At 30.4% G+C, this 21,053-nt stretch overlaps 3 protein-coding genes and 1 pseudogene across 4 annotated transcripts; 1 reads left to right on the forward strand and 3 right to left on the reverse strand.

The window, feature by feature from the left end:
- LOC18602855 overlaps nt 1–2,234 on the reverse strand; it is a 10,596-nt pseudogene extending 8,362 nt beyond the window's left edge.
- LOC18602856 (probable glutathione S-transferase) lies at nt 3,485–7,678 on the reverse strand. Its single transcript, XM_007034484.2, has 2 exons — nt 7,355–7,678; nt 3,485–3,835 (listed from the first exon to the last, which is right to left on the reverse strand). Exons 1-2 carry the CDS (start codon nt 7,661–7,663, stop codon nt 3,485–3,487), a joined length of 660 nt encoding a protein of 219 aa, XP_007034546.2. The 5' UTR covers nt 7,664–7,678.
- LOC18602840 (probable glutathione S-transferase) lies at nt 8,188–9,385 on the reverse strand. The gene is made up of 2 exons (XM_007034468.2): nt 9,053–9,385; nt 8,188–8,792 (listed from the first exon to the last, which is right to left on the reverse strand). Exons 1-2 carry the CDS (start codon nt 9,359–9,361, stop codon nt 8,415–8,417), a joined length of 687 nt encoding a protein of 228 aa, XP_007034530.2. The 5' UTR covers nt 9,362–9,385; the 3' UTR covers nt 8,188–8,414.
- LOC18602858 (7-hydroxymethyl chlorophyll a reductase, chloroplastic) lies at nt 12,758–19,750 on the forward strand. 2 transcript variants are annotated; one of them, XM_007034486.2, is made up of 19 exons: nt 12,758–12,884; nt 12,972–13,077; nt 13,206–13,290; nt 13,984–14,095; nt 14,856–14,940; nt 15,040–15,081; nt 15,199–15,277; nt 15,821–15,872; nt 15,969–16,031; nt 16,429–16,526; nt 17,087–17,122; nt 17,205–17,266; nt 17,547–17,574; nt 18,285–18,364; nt 18,562–18,631; nt 18,711–18,768; nt 19,208–19,272; nt 19,357–19,451; nt 19,530–19,750. In XM_007034486.2, exons 1-19 carry the CDS (start codon nt 12,815–12,817, stop codon nt 19,618–19,620), a joined length of 1,377 nt encoding a protein of 458 aa, XP_007034548.2. In that variant the 5' UTR covers nt 12,758–12,814; the 3' UTR covers nt 19,621–19,750. The 2 variants fall into 2 exon arrangements, with proteins under 2 accessions (XP_007034548.2, XP_007034550.2); XM_007034488.2 differs by having other exon boundaries at nt 12,978–13,077.

Below are 21,053 nucleotides of genomic sequence, written 5' to 3' on the forward strand. Positions count from 1 at the left end.
AAGATTACAAGAAAAAAAAAAACTTACTTATTTGAAAAGATTTGCAAAAGAATTGACTTTGCTCTGAATTTTTTTTGCTTTACTCTGAATATGAATGAAGAAAATTATTCATAATAATTTGATATTTATAAGTCACATAGAATCAAAGTTTTAATGAAAAAGATATTCAATATTATTACATAATCAATAAAATATTACAAATAGAATCAAGATTTTTTTATGAAAAAGATATTAAATATTATTACATAATCAATAAAATATAACAAATAGAATCAAGGTTTTTTATAAAAAAAATTAACTCTCTTTTTACTATTTGCATCTTGAAAATATTATTCTATGAAAATATATTGTTATATAATCAATCAAATATTACAAAAGATTTTAACATTACAAAAAAAAAAAAAATCGATATTACACTTTACACAAGGCAATAACGTGTTACTACCTAAAACATTACTGGCTAAGGTGTTACTGTCTAAAGTAGTACTGCCCAAGGCATTACTGTTCAAAGTAATACGATACAATATGTTATAGTACAAAAAAAAAAATTTACTTTAAATTAATACATAAGAATTATTTTTTAACAATGAATTCTTATGCAGGGGGCAAAATGTAGATACTTAATTTTAATTAACACCTATTCTCTAAATAATTATTTTACAATATAATATTATACAAAGAACAATGAGAACAACCATTACAAGTGAAACACTATTTCACGCAGAACAACTAAAATAAGTGAAGCGCTACTTCAAGTATTACTTAAAGCAGAACAATTAGAAAAAGTAATGTATTACTCTATATGGAATAACTAATACAAGTAGAACAACCACTTTGAATAGAATAACTGTTTCACTTGGATGACAGTGAAAGTAACTCAGAATAAGTGACAGGGTTCAGGGGTTACTTTCATCTTGGGATGTTTTGGAGAGTTTGGCTTGGTGGCTCAGATATGGAGGTAGTTAATAGGTCTTCCTCTTAACCTTTTCTTCTAGTACAAGTGTTTCACCCTTCTATCTTGTTCTCGTATACCTGTTCACATACACATTCTTCTATTGTACCTATTCATGTATAGCTTATTCTCTCATACCTGTTCACGTACAACTTCTTCTTTTATATCTTTTCAAGTATACCTCTTTTCTATTACCTTTTACTTGAGAACAAGTCTTACTACATTCAATTACAATAACGGTTACTTAAATTAATGTTTTTCATAATAATGTCATTCATACACGCATTAAAGTTTATTCTTGAGTAACCATCACTTCTAGCATTATATAAAGAGCTTTCAAAATTCATTTGAGGGAGGGCTTTTTAAAGCTAGTACCACATTTTACCCAAAGCTTCTTTCTCTATCTTTTCTATCTAATTCTTTTTTACTCTCTAATTCTCTACTTATTCTCTTCCACTTGCCACAACACTCAATACTTCAAGAACTGCTCCAATCTTCCTCTCTGCCTCCTCTGGCACATCTTTTACTTGTTTGCAACACTTCCTCTTCCTATCACAAGAACCCCCTTTACAGTCAGCTAGTCCAATTTTGTCACCACCAAAAAACTTCTTGTCTCCAAGCCCATGCTCCTCTATTGTTTTCAAAATTTCAAGGTTGTTGTTGATCGCCTTTTCCTGTTCTTCCCCGAATTTATGATAGAATTCCCACATAGTTCGAATCTGTAAAAATATAATCATAAGGTTAATTAGGATCAAATATCAATCCTGGATTGAAACAGGCATGAACCTACTTTTGAAAATAAAATAGAATAAAAGCATTTGTGATTGAAAAAATAGTAAGATCAATTAAAGACTGAGGACAAAAATGATGAAACATTTAGGAGTTGAGTTATGATTGTTATGAGATAGGTAGCAACTCTTTTAATTAAATTGCTCAGTTCTGACTATTTTTGAAGAACAAAATACGTATAACAATACCTTTTCATCTGTGAATTTGGCCCAAAACCGGGCGACAGATCTCTCATGAACATCTTTTGGAAGCAGGGGATTCTTTGGCCACACCTCATCAATGTATTCAAGAATAACCAATGACTCTGCAATTGGTTTTCCTCCGTGAACAAGCACTGGAATCTTCTTGTGAACAGGATTGTACTGTAGCAGCAAGTGGCTCTTATTATTGGGGAGATTTTCCTCTATGTATTCATAATTCACACCCTTTAACTTTAGAGCCCAAATCGGCTAAAAGGACTTGGCCAAAATCCAAAGAGCTTCACTTCATCCATGCTGTGATCTCTACTTAGTGTTGGTGGCCTTTATATACTTGTTGGAGTGGTGACAGGGAATGATACACAGTTTTCCTCAGACAAAGTAGTAATGTACAAATTATATTCTGTGGATCAGGTAAATTATGTAATCATGTGCGTCACGGGTGATGCATCTGAATGACTGCTTGCTGCAAAAAATTTGTAAAACTGTGTTCTGGGATTGTGTGAAGTTTCCAAGGAAGAAAGCCAACTTTAGATGATCAGCCTATCCGCTCTCAAAATATATACTTCTGTCTCTTAGGTTTCAGTAGTTTCTTACTTTGACTTCAATGATGAAATTAAAAATTGTTTTCCATGAAGAACTTTGAGATAGAATGGGAAGCAATTTTAGTGCTCCAAAGTTGCAAAGCACGTCACCCATGATGCATTCGAATTAGTTGGATTTGGCATACGTCTTTCAGGTCAGAAAGAAAACTCTGATCGTCCCTTCAAATTTTTGAAACTTAGGAAGAAGATATGAACTGGCCAATGAGTATACAATTTGATTTAGGTTTAGTTCAATGAACAACTATGCAGATATCAACAGACTTCTTTCTTTTCCTCTTACCCTTTTTGTTTTCCCATTTTGCTGTCAATGTCAAGAACCACTCCAACTAAAAGGTTCAAAATATTATGGAAGAGTTTGAAAAGAAAAAGTTGTAAGAGAAGGATTTCAAGATAAGATCTTCATTTTCAAAGAAATGTACAGCAATTATGGCCAAGTAATACCTCAAATCAGAATGGAAGACTCTTACAGCATACAGTCTGTATGGTAACAAATTGAAGTTATACGAGAATCATTGGAGAGTTAAAGGTGGTGAAGTAGTTGTTTTTTCCTTTGGCTTCAACTGAAGCTAAGCTATTCTATCATGGGGCTGTATAATGGGTAGTTCAGCAAATTAACTTTAATTTCCTGGAGTCCTAGGTCTCAAATCTCTTCTGCAATTTGCACCAAGTGAGTTCTGTTTAAACTTACCATTCAGAAAATCTCTCTGAGGATAAATAATCATCTAGTAAGTCTTGATGAGTCTATTTTGTTGCGATATTAGCCCAAAAGTTATTAATCGAATCAAAAGGTTTGTTGTTTGGATTAATTAAGATTCCATTACATAGTACCACACCAGGTAATCAATGCAGAGACACAACATTGTCTCATTTTGCTAATAACCATAACATGATAATGAAACATAGAGAATATTAAAAGGCAACGCTCCTGATGCTAGTTTCATTTAGACGCCAGCAACATCTCTGCGACGCTTTAACAAAGGAAACATTTTATCACGATCAGGGAGGTTTTCTTTAATTATGAGAACTTCCTTGAAATTTTGGACCCATGACTGCAAACGAGGGAACTCGTGTGCTTCAGATATTTTTAGGCCTGCTGCATCTTCAATAACTCCCAGCCAGTAAGCAACTGCACCAAATGCCATGTCCACCATGCTAATCTTGTCTCCCCCAAAGAATTTCTTCCCTCCAATCAGGCCATGTTCTTCAATGGTTTCTAACATTTCCAAGATGTCCTTTACTGCCGTCTCCTGCTCTTCGCTGCTGGTTCGAGACATCTTTGAGATTGAAGGACTCTGCTAGAACCCGAGATAATATGCAAGGGCAGAGCTAGAGGATTTTTAAAAGGGAGGTCAAATAAAAAGAGACATTAAACCGTTAAAGAGAACTTTATATATAATTTAATTATCACTCATCTAAAAGATTAAATAAAATTCAAAAGATATTGGACATAAAAAAATACAAATTAACAGTAATGATGACATCATTTATATATCTGTCTGAATAGAACTATAAAAGGAATCTCTCCCACTCTTTGCAGGCAAGAGTGGAAGAGAAAACAATTTTTCACACTCAAATGAACTGTCTTTTTATTTTTTATGTTCTAGCTCTTCTCTTATTTTTTACCTTTTAAATTGTTAATTAACATATTGAGTTATTGGATTGAACTTTTGAGATATAATATGTTATGATAGGATATTAAGTTAGACTGTTAAGATATAATATATTATGATAGGCTTAGATTTATATTAAAACTTAATGGGTTTGGATTAGTATACTCACATTTATTTTTTTTAAAATTTGATAGGCTTAACATATTAGTTTAGAATTTATTTGTTGTGCTTAATCAGTAATATGCTAACCATAATGATTCTAATTTTATCAAACAATTTGAAGAATAAAACTAATTATTAAATAAAAAATATTTTGAGAGCCTTTAAAAATATATATAATAAATAAAATTGTATTGAAAGAAATACAATTATTTAATTCTATCAATTTATATGTATATTCTTGTTACTTAAAGTTTGCAACGTACATGCTAGAATGCATTGGTTATTCTGAATAAAAAATGATATATTAATTAAATTCTAAGTAACAGTGTAATATTGTAACTTATATTTAAAATTTATATTATAATTTATTTATTTTTAAAGATTAAAATCATAAAAAATAAAATCCACATAACAAAAAATGAAGAACATGACAAGTAGAAAATAAAATCTATATATAACATAACAAAAAAGAAAGAACAAGAATAGGATTGATTGTTCGTAGAAATTTGTGAAAGAAAATCTATAAAGATTTAGAACATATGAGTAAATAAAATACAAATAAATAAATAAATAAATATAATAATAATAATATAAATTAAAAAAATTAAAAAAACACTTTAAAACTAAGTCAAGTATATGAATTATGTGGTTATTCTTTATTTGTATTAATTATTAAATAAAATTATTTTCAAGGGGCCATTAAGAAAATTTATAAAAAATTTTAAAAAATTTATATAATATGTAAAAATTTTCAAAATTTTGGAGGGACCATCCTACAAGGAGCCTCTGCCCCTGAAAATCCGGATGTCACTAAACAATAATCAACAAAAATGGAACAATTTTTTATGTTTTTTAAATTAAGAAGTCCAATATCCTAACTCTATTTTACAATATTAGCAAGCACCCTACAATATCATATACATCTAATTTAACGAAAGAAATCTGAAAGCTTAAACAATGAAAAATCATATGCACTAGAGAATTGATATTGTGTAAAAAAATTGACATTTGATCATTAGATCACTTTTGGAGTAGTAGAATTTGTTAGTGGTTAATGTAATTAAATTGTGAGTGGTGATTGTAGTATAGATTGAGGTATCATCTGAGATTCATTTAGATCCGGTCTATTAGAGAATATCATTATTATGGTATAAGGTTTTTGTCTTGATTTTGTATATAAATACTAGGTCATGATTATGGAATGAAAGTCTGTGAAAATAAGTGTTTTGAACTATTGAAATATGTGTCATTAAGAAAATCTGATGTGTTATAAATGCATTTAATATGATTTCGTATTCTGATAAGATCAATTAATAATTATAAGTTTTACATTGGAAATCTTGACCATGGTTTCAATTTTAAAGAATATAAGAAAATCTATGAGATTAAGTGATGCTTTTGATTGGTGGTCTTATGTTTGCTTTTGACACAAATTTGAGTAGTTGGAGTTTGTATTGGTCGATATTCTGTATAAAAAGATTTTTCTTATGGTACGTAGCTTGGGATTTTGATTTTGGAGTTGATAATGATATATTTTATTAAGAAAAGTTTTGAATACTTTGATACCTATTAAGTTTTGTGGAGTATTTAATTGTTATATGATAATCGGTTCTTGAAATCGAAAAAAATAATATATAAATTTTAGAGATGGCTTCGACAGTCAAGGATTATGTTTGAATTTGTAGGAAAAAAAAAGAGAGAAAAACTTATCAATTTGATGTAGTACATTGGTTTGATGTTTGTCATTGGTTCATGATGGTTAAGTTAATAAGGAGTATTTTTAAAACTTATGAATGTAATGTATTATGTCAGCATGATCTTATCACAGTTTAATGATGGTTAAATTGTTGAAAAGTACTTTGCTAGCTAATTAAAGGGAAATGAAATTAATATGTGATATTTTGAGGTGACTAGGGGATTTCTTAATGTTGCTATTCATATTTGAGGTGGTATGTGGTTCTAATTACTTGATATGAATTGAGAATTTTTTTTGGAAGAGATTCTTAGACTTGTGACTATAGTTGTGTAAGATAATGTTATGAAAATATATATGCTATTCTAAGGTTGTATTGAATGAAATATCAGAGTGTGCAGTGGAAGCATGATTTGGTAAAAATAAGGATTATTTTTAACTTAGCAAATGATGGATCTACAATACAAATGGATATCGCTTGATTAATTTGTGTACTAATGGTGTATGATTATTGATTTTTATACTGAAGATAGTTGGAGAACCAAAATGAGTTACGATATTATGACGTTTTAGTGTGTTGATCTCATTAGTAAGGAAGATTGATTGAATAAAGTGGAATTGCACTAAAGTTATGTTACAAAGACAAGGTTGAGATTTATGTATTTGCATACTTTTGAGATTATGGAGCTTTAAAAGGAGTTTGATCTTTTGTGATTGCATCTTACTTTGGACAAGAATTGAGATTTCAAATTTTAGGATGTTTGATTAGTTAACTATATAAGATGTGGATTTATGTTGAATTGTTAGTGGTTCCTTGATTATGTGAAGTTTTATGAGATGTTGTTAGATTGCAAAGATGAACTCTATTAGAGGAAGATTGTATGTAACATTTAATCAAGAGTTAAACAAGACTTGAAGCTTATGGAATTTTGAATTTAGAGACCAAATTCTTTTAAGTGGGGGAGTATGTTATACTCCTAAAAAATTTTACTTAATTAATTTTGTTATAAAAAAATGTAATCACTAAGTTATAATCTATTTTAAATAAATAAATATAATATAAGTTCAATTTTTTTTTATATTATTACATATATAACTTTGGGCTTTATTAATAAAGGTGGAGAAGAAGAAGGGGTCTTTAAACAAATAAAATAGTTTTGTTAGTGTCAAATAAAATTATTACATGTTTAAATAAAGGCAGTTTACACGTTCTTCGCCTCTAGTTCCACAAATTTTCCATACTATTGGACCCTGCTAGAATCAAAGGGCGACGTCAAATTAAACAAACTATCAATTAAAATAAAAATGGTAACGTTTTTCTGCTAGAACTATTTTGTTATGGAAACCTTATCATCAGCAAATTTGATCCAAAACCTGGCGATGGCTCTCTCATATGGATCACATGGCAGCAAGGAATTCTGGGGCCATATCTCTTCAATGTATTCAAGAATAACCGAGGACTCGCAAATCGGTTTTCCACTATGAATTAGCACGGGTATCTTCTTGTGAACCGGGTTACATTGGAGAAGCAAAGGACTCTTATTGGAGAGATCTTCTTCTATGTATTCATATGCTATGCCTTCCAGTTTCAGAGCCCAAATGACCCTGTAACTGTAAGGACTCAGCCACATTCCAAGCAGTTGCACTTGTTCCATGTTTGAGAGATCAATCAGAATGGGCAATGGCCTTGCGCATCTCTAGCTAGTCAAATTTTATAGTAATCAAAGAATCGGCAGGTGCTACATTCCAAGACAAAATCGAACAAACAAAAATGGTTTTATACAATTGTTGTAGTCGAAATCGAGAATGTTCATTTGTGATTAGCTGGAAATTCCAGGGTCATTTTCTCTTATGAGGTAGAATTATGAGGTATATGCCTTGAACGAATCACAGCACCCTATTAGTGTCCAAAAACGGATAAAGGGAATTGGTTAGTCAATTATTGGATGATTTTCCCTTCAATTAGTCACTGAGATCCCAACTGAGCTGCTTTGTTTGGGATTTCTGGTGCTCCAAAAGGTTTAATCTACAAAGTAGGTAGTGAGATAGAAGATGCAATCATAAAAAATGCTCCATTTGCAATTGAAATATTTCAGAAGGTTGAAAATTTCAAAATGATTTCAGAATAATTTAAAGCAACAAGCCACAATAGTGTAATTGTAGCCGTAGCTATAACGGATAAATAAACTGGGACTGCTGCCATTGTATCTCAGAGATTAATATACTGTTACATTACTTATAGATGTAGATGGTAAGAAAACTCAATCCTTGTACATCATTGTCTAATGTACTATTATTCTTAAACTAATAAAAACCAGCCTTAACCAACATGAAAATTAAACAGAGAACTGATTAAAGTAGTTCTTCCTCACAACATAAATGCGTAATACAAACTGCTATTACTAGCTAATTTACTTTCGTCTGACTATGATGAGGTGATGTCTTGTATAATTCTCTTCTCGTTTTAAAGAAATCTATGACTCTGTTGTGATCTGGGACATTGTCTTTGATTACAGGTTCTTCACTGAAATTCTTCATCCATGCATGCAGGCGAGGGAAGGTATCGGCTTTGATAAACTTGATTCCAGCTACCTCTTCCATAGGCACCAAGATATGAAGAGCCCATCCAAAGACAAGATCAGTTAATCCAAGTTTGTCACCACCAAAGAACTTCTTGTCTCCAAGCCCATGTTCCTCTATTGTTTTCAAAATTTCAAGGTTGTCCTTGACCGCCTTTTCCTGTTCTTCCCCAAATTTATGAAAGAATTCCCACATAGTTCGAGTCTGCAAAAATATAATCATAAGACTAACTAGGATCAAATATCAATCCTGGATTGAAACAGGCATGAACCTATTTTTGAAAACAAAATAGAATAAAAGCATTTGTGATTGGAAAAATAGTGAGATCAATTAAAGATTGAGGACAAAAATGATGAAACACTTAGGAGTTGAGTTATGACTATTATGAGATAGAGTACCAACTCTTTTGACTAAACTGCTCACTTGTGACTAGTTTTGAAAAACAAAATCCGGATAACATATACCTTTTCATCTATGAATTTGGCCCAAAACCGGTCAACAGATCTCTCATGAACATCTTTTGGAAGCAGGGGATTCTCTGGCCACACCTCATCAATGTATTCAAGAATAACCAACGACTCTGCAATTGGTTTTCCTCCATGAACAAGCACTGGAATCTTCTTGTGAACAGGGTTGTACTGTAGCAGCAAGTCGCTCTTATTGGGGAGATTTTCCTCTATGTATTCAAAATTCACACCCTTTAGTTTTAGAGCCCAAATGACCCTTAGGCTAAAAGGACTTGGCCAAAATCCAAAGAGCTTCACTTCATCCATGTTGTGATCTCTATTTTGTGTTAGTGGCCTTTATATACTTGGGTGAGTGGTGGCAGTGAATGATACTCAGTTTTCCTAAGACAAAAATTGTTGTCTATCACTGCCTCGGGTTGGATTTTTGTCTAATCAGGTGCGTCATGGGTGATGCATCTGAATGACCATGCTTGCTGTAAAATATTTATAAAATTCTGCTCTGGGAATGTGTGGAAGAAAGCAAACTTTAGATGATCAACCTACCCCCTCTCAAAATTTATACATCTGTCTGTTAGATTTCAGTAGTTTTTTTATTTTGAATTCAATGATGAAATTAAAAATTGTTTTCCATGAAGAACTTTGGAATAGGGTGGGAAGCAGTTTTTGTACTCCAAAGTTACAAAGTGAGAAAAAGGTAGTACTATATTGAATTTGATCTAGACGTCATGCATGATGTATTCATATTAGTTGGATTTTCCATACATCTTTCAGGTCAGAAAGACAACTCTGATCGTCCCTACAAATTTTTTAAACTTAGAAGATATGAACTGGTCAATGAGTCTACAATTTGATTTAGATTTAGTTCAATATACAACTTTGCTGATGTCAACAGACTTCTTTCTTTTTCTCTTTCCCTTTTTGTTTTCTCATTTTGCTGTTAATGTCAAGAACCACTCCAACTAAAAGATTTAAAATATTATGTAAGGTCACTTTGGTTGGGGGAATAGTTAAGCCATTCCCTCTCTATTCCTTACAAAATTTTATCCCCTTATTTGGTTTGCATGTGGGGAAGGAATAGTCATTCCAAAAGAAATGGCTATTTTTTAAAATTAAGTAAAAGCTTGAAATAGCTAATATCATATTCCCCATGGTATTAGCTATTCCACAACCATGTGAATAAAATTCAAATATTTTGGATTAAAATGTCCTTATTTGTTTTTAAAATTACAAACTTAAACTTATAAAATTAATATTTTTAATTAAAATTTAAAAATTATTAATATTTTCATATTTTAATAATAATATATTTAAATTATAAATAAAAATATAATATTTTTAATAATTTAATATTAATATTTTAAATATTAATTTTTGAATTATTAAGTGAAATTTAAATTAAAAATGAAAAATGCAAATAGAGAAATATAAATCTTATTATAATAAAAAAGTTAAGTTATTAATTATATATTATAAAATATTTTAAATTTAAAAATTAATTAAAAGTATTAATATTTTAATCATAATAATATTTAAATTATAAATTAAATTACCAATTATTAATATTTTAAATCAATTATAAATTATTAATATTTAAAAATAAAATAAAAATAAATAATCATAATAACATTTAAATTATAGATAAAATAGTAGTATTTTATAATATTAATGATTAAATTATAAATAAAATATTAAATATTAAATAATCAATTATTAATATTCAAAAGATAAAATTAAATAAAAACAAATAATCATAATAACATTTAAATTATAGATAAAATAGTAGTATTTTATAATATTAATGATTAAATTATAAATAAAATATTAATACATAAATAATCAATTATTAATATTCAAAAGATAAAATTAATAAAAAATAAATAATCATAATAAAATTTAAATTATAAATAAAATATTAATATTTAAATGATAGATTATTAATATTATAAATAAAATATAAATTATTAATATTTAAAAAATAAATTGAAATAAAAATAAATAATCATAATAACATTTAATATTAATGATTAAAGTATAAATAAAATATTAATATTTAAACTATCAATTTTTAATATTTTTAAATAAATTATACATTATTAATGTTTAAAAATAAAATAATTTAAAAATAAATAATCATAATAACATTAAAATTATGAATAAAATATTAGTATTTTTTAATATTAATGATTAGATTATAAATAAAATATTAATATTTAAAAATAAGATAAAATAAAATAATCATATATATAATAAAATGTATTTTTATCTTTTTATTTTATATTCTTTTCTTATTCCAAAGTTATTGTTACCAACTAAACACTGTAATAAATCATAATAATTATTTTTGTCCTATTCCATTTATTATACCAAATTACGTAATACCTATTTTATTCTATTTCCATCTCATTCTATTCTCACGTAATAGTTATTCTATTCAATGAACTAAACGTGCTATAAGAGTTTGTACTTAGCAAAGAAAGAAAATGTTGCAAGAGAAGGATTTCAAGTTCAAAGAAATGTACAGCAACTATAGCCAAGTAATACCTCTAATCGGAATAGAAGACTCTTGCAGCATACGGTCTGTATGGTAACAAATTGAGGTTATATGAGAATCATTGGAGAGTTAAAGGTGGTGAACTAGTTGTTGTTTCCTTTGGCTTGAACTGAGGGTAAGCTATTCTATCATGGGGCTGTATAATGGGTAGTTTAGCAAATTAACTTTAATACCCTGGAGTCCTAGGTCTCAAATCTTTGCTGTAATTTGCACCAAGTGACAATTCTGTTTAAACATACCATTCAGAAAATCTCTTTGAGGATAAATAATCATCTAGTAAGTCTTGATGAGTCTACTTTGTTGCGATATTAGCTCAAAAATTATTAATCGAATCAAAAAGGTTTATTGTTTGGATTAATTAAGATTCCATTACATAGTACCACACCAGGTAGAGCTATCAATATGGGTCAACCCGACTCAACCTAATCCAAGCCTTTATAAGTTAAAAAAATATGAGTTAGGTTGGATCAGCCCATTTTTTATATGAGTTATCAAAACCTCAACTGAGTGCACTCCTTGTTAGCTCATGAGCTACGTTGGGCCAGCTTATTTCTTTTTTTTTTCAAAAAAATTATTTTTATAATTCTACTTAATTAATTTTTTATTAATAAAATTATTCTATAATTTAATTCATAAATTGAATAACAAAAATATGTTAAATATATAAAATTTAATTATCATTTATATATAATAAAATATATAAAATTATTAAATTAATTAAAATTATTAATTTTTTTGACCCATAAGACTGACCCGTCTCAGCTCACCCCAGCTTATTGATTTGATGAGCTGCTCCATTTAGATTCGGTTTTAATATGAGTCTAAATTTGTAGACCTAACTCATCTCATGTTTAATAAAAAATAGCCTGACTCAATGGGTTAGGCCCATTTTGACAAATATAATGGCCATGCATTATCAAAAGTGGGATATATTTATCCGAATATTTGATTATTTGGATAATTGATTGTTACATAATGTTTTATTGAAAGAATAAGATTTGAATTTTTTTCTTAAATAAAAAAATTGAGATACATTTATTTTCCTTAAAAACGAATTTTTAATTCAATACTGGTCATTTTCGTAATTTACTGAAAATAGATTTTAGCATAATAATCTATAATAAGAAATATGTGGTGCAACCTGCACTGATAACTGTACTTTCTTTGGAGCATCTGTTTCCGAGTTTCTGCTGCCTGGCCTGGCTGCCATGACTTCACTTATTTCCAGCTTCTCACGACCCATATTCTCTTCTGCTTCTTCTTCATCCTCTTCAAAAGGTACCCACTAATTCTTTTACACTTAAGACATGAAAGCATGTCTCAATCAGGTGTTCCATTTATTTAGGCTTTGTTTTTATGTAAAAAAATCAGACTCCAATGCGAAGAAAACAGTTAAGCTGAGAGAGGACTGGCGGAAACGCTCTAAGCCTATACCACCAGGAGGTACCTATCCAGCCAAAGACCATTGCAGGTTCTTTTCCTTCTTTTCTGTTTAATAGCCTTCATTTCTTGATTCTTTTTTCTGATTGTTTGATGGTTTTCATTTTTGTTTGGGTTTTTGCTTTTTGATATATAATTTTTTTTCAACTTATGTGGCAGTCGGTGTGGGTTGTGTGATACATATTACGTTGCCCATGTTAAGGATGCTTGTGCTTTCTTGGGAGACGGAATGTCCAAAATTGAAGTAAGTCAGACATACTTTTTATGTTCCTTAAGTAGTCTAAAAGATTAGAAAAGGCTTGCTTTAGTTACATAAAGAAAAAAAAATTGTTAATAAGAAAGCATGAAAGGAAGATGCTAGGTTGCTTAATCAATCACCTTTTCACAAGACTAATGTAGTTATACATATAATCGACTGTAAAACATGATTGAAAATATTAATAAAATTGTGTGCTTGCACCATATCTAGTATAAGGGAAAAGCTTCAAATTGATTCCAATTTACTTGGCCATTCTAAATTGTGAGCCAGGTTAGCCATTTGACGGGTCTATCTAGTTGCATGTAAATGTTGCTATTGAAGTGGCTGAGGCAACAACTTAATGGTAGCTATAACTTACCTACAAAAGAGAGGTCCTAGAAAACCTTATTTCTAGAATTTCCTTGTAACTTATTAAATATATTGCTTTAAGATTCTACGTTTTTCTGTTATACTTTAAATAGAATTCTAAAGTATATATCCCCACTTACGAATAGAGTGACATAAGTTTGTGACATCTTGCTACCTTTTAACCTTCTTGCATTAGTTTATTTGATATTTTAGTTCTGAACAAACTTGTATACCTGAATAATTATGTATTGGCCTGTACGGTAATTCCAATACATAAGAATCCTGTTTGATGTTATAAAAGCAGTTTGACTAGTTTACTTTCGTTTTCAGAGCTTCGAACCTGTAGTTCATGGTAGAGGGAGGAAATCAGATTCCTTGGATGAGACATATTTAGGAGTCTATGAAAAGCTGCTATATGCTCGTAAAACTAAGCCAGTAGAAGGTATGTCCTTCTAAATTATGACAATTTCCTATGTTCTGTTAGTCTGTTACCATTTTTTTTGTGTGCTTTATCATTATGTTTTCACATCAATTCTATTAATTTTATCCAATTTTGTTTTTCTAAGGGAGTCTGGTGTGGGTATCACATACATCTTACATCCAAATCGTTCAAACAAAGGGAAAATTTGTAAAAATCATCCTAAAGTAACTTTGAGGTTAAGTTTAATTTTTGAAATACTGTTAATAAACAAGTCTTGTTAGCTGGAACTTAAATTATGCACTGTCAAGATGTTCTTTATAACTTGAAAGGGGGAAGACATGAGATTATTTTGCAGGACTTGGAGAGTGGTGGATATAATTTAAATATGCCCAAAAGGTAAATTAGTGCTAATTTTGGAAATTCTAAAATGGAATCATAGTGATGCACCTCTATGTTATGTTTTTCTAGTATAGTGTACGGAATATGGGGTTTTCTACCTCTTACTTTTGTTCAGCATTAACAAGCCTCTTGATAAATATAAAAAAATCAGAATTAAAGTCAAATGAATGGAAAAAATTCAATGCATGGGATTTTTTTTTTTTTTTTTAAAAAAAAAACCGCCCTCTATTTGTGTGTGCATGTGGATGGGGCAGGGGGGAGGAGAGGGTTCTTGTATTGAAGGGTGAAGAGGCAGGATGTGGGGCTAATAATACTTTGTATCGTCCATGATATTGATCTGCAGCCTAATTTTCATGCACACTGCAATTTTCTCCATTGTTAGGAGCTCAGTGGACTGGGATAGTTACAACTATTGCAATAGAAATGCTAAAAGCAGGCATGGTTGAGGCTGTTATTTGTGTTCAGAGGTAGGAATTGTTATTAATTGATAAAGGATGAACTAAACATGGTTTATAATTAAAAAAGTTAGCATTACCTTTTTGTTTCTGAACATTTATTATATGCAGTGATCCAGATGACAGACTGTCACCAAGGCCCATTTTAGCTAGGTTAGTTTTATTTGCTCTTTCCCAAATTTGAACTTACTGACTCAATTATGTTACTTCTTTTACTTATTTTACCTTCTGATATCGAAAATCTTCCTTTTGACTCCTTGTTTCCGACAGGACACCAGATGAAGTTTTAGCTGCTAAAGGAGTCAAACCAACATTGTCTCCTAATCTGAATACCCTTGCCCTGGTTGAGGTGCTTTTCATTCTTGATTATATTTGTAGAGGACCTATATCATTTATGCTTTAGAACCATGGATGATGGCTACTTAGTTGTCCTTGCGAGCTCATTTTTTAAAAGCATTTTTTATAGAACAAGACTACTATGGAGGAGTTGGTGAACAATGACAGCAACACCGCCTAGACTCTTAATTATAGACAGACAAACTAGCACTGACTTAATCAAAAAAGGATGAACCCAGTCTACCCATATACCTTACCGCACACCTAACCTTCCAAAAAACCAAAAAAAAAAGGCAATGAAAATGCCAAAATGACCTAGTCAAGTGGCAAGATAAGATGTCACATTTTTCCTGCAGAACATTATATGAAAAAAAAACTCTAATCAATGAATAATATATTTAATGATTACCTTAATTGGTTGCTTTTCTTTTGTCATTTCTACCATTTGCTGATTGCGAATTTGTGGTTTCTGACAAAAACTCTCTCATAGTTGTATGTTTTGATTTCCAATATAGAAGTTAAGTGAGATTGAATGGTCATATTTTCAATTTTACAGGCTGCTGGGGTGAAGCGTCTCCTTTTCTGTGGTGTGGGATGCCAAGTGCAGGGTATGCTTGATGCTATATCCTAACAGTTTCTTGTTATGCTTATTTCTATATTATGACTTGTACTATTGTAATGCAGAGTGATTTCTTAAACTGCAGCATTAAGATCCGTGGAGCACCATCTAAATTTGGACAAGCTTTATGTGTTAGGCACCAATTGTGGTAATTGAAAGTTTATATCTTCTTCTTTTTTGTTCTTTTTACTCTGTACAGCTTTTCTTTTATAAAATCATGTTAGGCAAAACTAGCTAGTATCTATGTAACTTATAAATAGTTCATCTGGAATAGCATTTTCATTTATTTATAAGACAAATAGGTTTTCTGTACTAAAAGAATTTGAATGATTTTCATTTAGATTTGCTATCAGTTACTATGAGATTAAATTATTCCAGGTTATGCACTTGGATAACAGACAGGTTTTATGGTTCATCATTGCTCTGTTAGTTGTATCTCTTCAAAATTCATAAGCATTAAATGGATAAATGATCGGCACATTAGACTGTTTAGTACCTGAATTATGGGACACATCTCAATCATTATGAATACTCTTATTCGACAGTTGATAATGGAACTCGAGAAGGCCTAGATAAGTTTCTAAAGGCAGCAAGTAGTGAACCAGAAACTGTTCTGCATTATGAGTTTATGCAAGATTACAAGGTTTGTGCTGAAAAACTCCTTTTATTTGTCTCAAGTTATGCATGGTAAGATATTTGCTTGTGGGGGTAAAGCATATTATCGTGAACAACGTTCTGTCAACTTACAGGGCATGTAGTTCTTATGGTAGTAAAGTCTCAATGTATTTAAATAAAGGAGAGGTGTGAGCTGTAGGTTACTTGGTGCCTTGAGATTGTACCTCATGATGTTTATCTTGCCTTTCTTTTTGAAACAATCTCAAAAAGTGTAGAATATATTGTTGTAGTTGGTAATTGGTCATCATTGGGATTAAACAGTGATGATAGTTGTTTTCCATTTGTTCATAATAGATGTGAATAATATTCACTGACTAAGCCATTTACATTATCTTGAGAGAGCATTGGATTAACATTTTATACAATCAAGGCAGGTTGATGACTAATTACTTAAATGTTTATATTGTGCTAATTTTGAGTATTTGTTCAACTGTTTGCTGTCCCATATCAAAAGGGATGATATAAGTACCAAAAAAGCACGATACACCTTTTTTTTTTCCCTTATATGGCTATTTTGTATTCTGCTAGGTCCACTTAAAGCATTTGGATGGCCATATTGAAGAGGTAACAAAGCTCTTGTACTTTCAATCTGGGTTGTTTCTCACATTCATCCTGCTTCATCCATTTTAAATCTTCACTAAAGCAGGTTCCTTATTTCTGTCTACCAGCAAACGAGTTAGTTGATGTTATTGCTCCATCTTGCTATAGGTAATTTCCTGTTGTCTCCATTTGATTTAACAACTTAAGCTTTTCCTAGGCAAATGCTCATGTAAAAGTTGTGAGGGCCAAATTTGGCTAGATAGGTTTCTAAGATTGTCTCCTTCTGTGAATTGGGAGGTCTTAGTGTTTCTTCATCCAAGGATCATATAAATTGAGGAAATGATATAATTCTTTCGGGTTATTAAAGATATGATCTAAAACTATTATATTGTGCATATCATCATGCGGAAAAATTTTCTAACTAGCCAAAGTTTCATGTGTTTTTCAGCTGTTTTGACTACACGAATGCATTAGCGGTGAGTTTAATTTATTTAAGGAAGCTTATCCTTTGATTTTTATATGTGTTAATAGAATTGCCTTAGTTATTTACTCAATATCTTTATATGAGAGGGCAGTGAAATTGCTTTTGCTCATTTTATGATGGCACGGTTTTTTATATGATAATTAATTAAATAATTGCCCTAAATGTAAGTGGTCTGTGAAATCTTTTAGTGCAACATGATCATATTTCTTCTTTATTGGTTACGAGCAATCCAGTGATCATGGACTTGGCTACACTCAAGTTGTTATTGTATATGGCTGAGAACATGATTTAATGACCTATAGTTAGCTGGAGTTTAACATCTCAGTCCTTAACCCTTAAATCTTTCTTTTTCATATTTCAGTGATTAGTTCAGTTCTTAAAACATTTTCTCCATATTTTCTTGATTCTTGTTAAAGAAAAGAATATTATTCTCTTTATTTGCTAGTTAGTAGTATTGCCAGTCCATGCAATCCTTTGCCTCCATCACTCAAGGTTCACCTGGTCAGATGTTTTGCAGCCCTGATAAACTGAGAACTGCCAGCATGTTGCTAGATATTATACTACATGCATTTAGTTGGTATCTATGTTAGATCTTGCCAGGTTAATATTTGCTCATAGAAGCTCCAAGGAAGTTTTCTTGCACTTTATTGCTGACACAACTCAACTTGGAACTATCCTTTTTTTTTCTCTTGGCCAATGCAGGATCTGGTGGTTGGATACATGGGTGTTCCAAAATATTCTGGAATCAGCATGACACAGCATCCACAATATGTTACAGTCAGGTACTTTCTCTACTACATCAAATGCACAAGCTGCTTGCTAAATGTGCCCCACCTCTCTCTCTCTCCATTTCTTTCTTTCAGTTTATAAACATAGACCTTATCACTCTAATTGTTGCTGTCTTGTATTGCATAATGATTCTTGAGTTGCTATCAATCTCAAGAGAAATAATTTTTCATTTCAATGCTTTGTACTGTAGAAATGAACGTGGCAGAGAAATGCTGAGTTTGGTAGAGAACTTTTTGGAGATCACTCCAACAACTAGTAGCGTAAACCCTAAAGCTATGTTGTCTTGAGCTGCTATAGCATTTGAGGAACAAAAACTGATTTCAAAACATTTTATTTCAGGGTAATCGGCAACCATTTGTTATGGAGACTGTTAAAGCAGATGATGATGCTAAGTTCAGTATGTATTTCATCTTCCTTTAAACTAAAATCGTTTTCACTTCGGCTGCAGTGCATAATCATGGGTTTCAAGCTTCATAATTGGAAATATGGTGCAGGTCTTGTGGTTTGGAACTGTGGCTAGTTGAGCTCATATCTTTATTTTGGATAATTTAATGTGAGAAAAATGTAATTTATGCTGCTAAGTGAATTTTGTCAAACTTATTTTCTGTATTTTAAAATTAAAACTGGAATTAATTTATTCATTTGCTGATTCTTTTATTACAAAAGAAATTACAGCTTATACAGTATATCAAGTTCTTATAGAAGCCTTGATAGCTGTATTTCATTTTGTCTTCGTATTTTGTTTATCTTCAAAATGACTGAACTATATTTAGATGATTCACAATGTCCACACCATCTAATACTCGTCCTGACATTTTTCTCTTTTTTGCCTTCAGGAAAGGGTCCTTCTCAACCTGCCCCTATGTTTATTGGGAATTTGATCGCTTTTTTGCTAAACTTGGTAAGGATTCTTCTGCATATACAACACATTTATTCTAAAAAGCAACTGAAATGTAATTTGTTCCTTTGTCCCCATTTTGTTCAGATTGGGCCAAAGGGTCTGGAATTTGCCCGTTATTCACTTGATTACCATACCATAAGGAACTACTTGTATGCGAACCGCACCTGGGGAAAACAAAGGTATATTCTGCTGAGCAACGAATTTGTATTATTCCATCAGGGTTGTTTTTAATTTTGTAAAAATATTAATACATGCAGAGCTGATAAGCATATTCCTTCATACGCAAAGAAACTTGTGGATGCATACAATCAGAACGGTCAGATTGATCAAATGCTTACCCGGAAGTAGCCTCTAGATGGTGAAAATGCAAGCAATGAGGGTACTTTTGTACGTAAAAAATTTTCCTTCCATGGTGTGACATGCAAATTTATTTGAATGAGAATGCTATTTTATATGATGATATTGTGATCTTGGTGAAGTCATGTGTAGATTAGATGTCATTGTCTCGACACCTGTTGGTTGACAAAAGTATCGGTTTTCCCTTGTATAGTAATATGTTTGGTAGCCAACGTACCATCTTTCGCTGTATCCTCCTGTATTGCGTGGCAAATGCCTAATCAGCTGAGGGAAGAATGGTGCTTGTATCGGTTCCAAATCCGCCAAAATTGGTGGAGATTTGCGAATGGGTGGCACATGTAACATTAATTGGTAAGCCTTTGAGACTCAACCGGCTGGCAAGTTTTGTAGGAACACATCAGACCCTGCACCAGTGATGAAGTCAAAATTTCATGTTTGAAAGGACGAAAAGTCAAAGATAATGTCTATTAAACATTCATATTGTAAGTTCAATGTTTAACAAAAATATAAAACAATTTAGATGAAAAAAATTTATATGAAAATTATATAAATAAAATTTGAAAATTATTGAAAGAAATTAATTATGATAATTTATTTAAAAGAATTAACTAGTAAATTATCAAGAATTTAATAATGATAATAAGCTCAACTTAACAATAAATAAAAATTAACAAATATAATAATAAAAATTTAAATGGCAAGTAATCTCTTAAAAAAATATTAAGACTATCAATAAATAATTCAATGGGGAAGCAATTCTCTAAAATTAATCATAAAATTTAAATACAATATCAATAAACAATTTAATGAAAAGGTAATTTCAAATGAAAAACTTAATTGTTCACAAGAATTTAAGTAAAAAAATACAAAGAATTTGTAGGATAGCAATCAAGTAATATTTAAATAAACAAGTAATAACTAATTTTAGGTATTTAATCAAATCCATGTTTTGTTACTTTCAACAAAAAATGATTAAGACGGTAAATTCTAAATCAAAATCACAAATAAAAATTATTAAATAAAAAAATTTAACAGTTGAAAATATTAAAAATAAAATAAGTAAATCAAATTTATCAATTATTATGATATAAAAATTAAGTTACTAACTAGAGGTTTCCTGCACAAAGAATGCTGGGAGGCAGAAAAAATATAAAAAATAATTTTTTATATTTCTACAATATTTGATAAAAAGAAAAGAGAACAAGAGGTGGTAGTTGTAAAGTTTTGAAGAAGTTGAATTCGAAAATAATTTTATTGTAATAGGTTTTATTTTAGTTTTATTAAAATTAATTGTTGTAGACATCTCACCAAATAAAATATTATTGTTGAGACAAAATTAAAAAATTTCAAAAAAACAAAAAATACTAAAAAACTTTAAAAATTTTGTGAAAATGAAATTATAAAATTTAAAAAATATAAAGCTA

This window comes from Theobroma cacao, chromosome 4 (genome assembly GCF_000208745.1).
Source record: "Theobroma cacao cultivar B97-61/B2 chromosome 4, Criollo_cocoa_genome_V2, whole genome shotgun sequence".
NCBI lineage: Eukaryota > Viridiplantae > Streptophyta > Magnoliopsida > Malvales > Malvaceae > Theobroma > Theobroma cacao.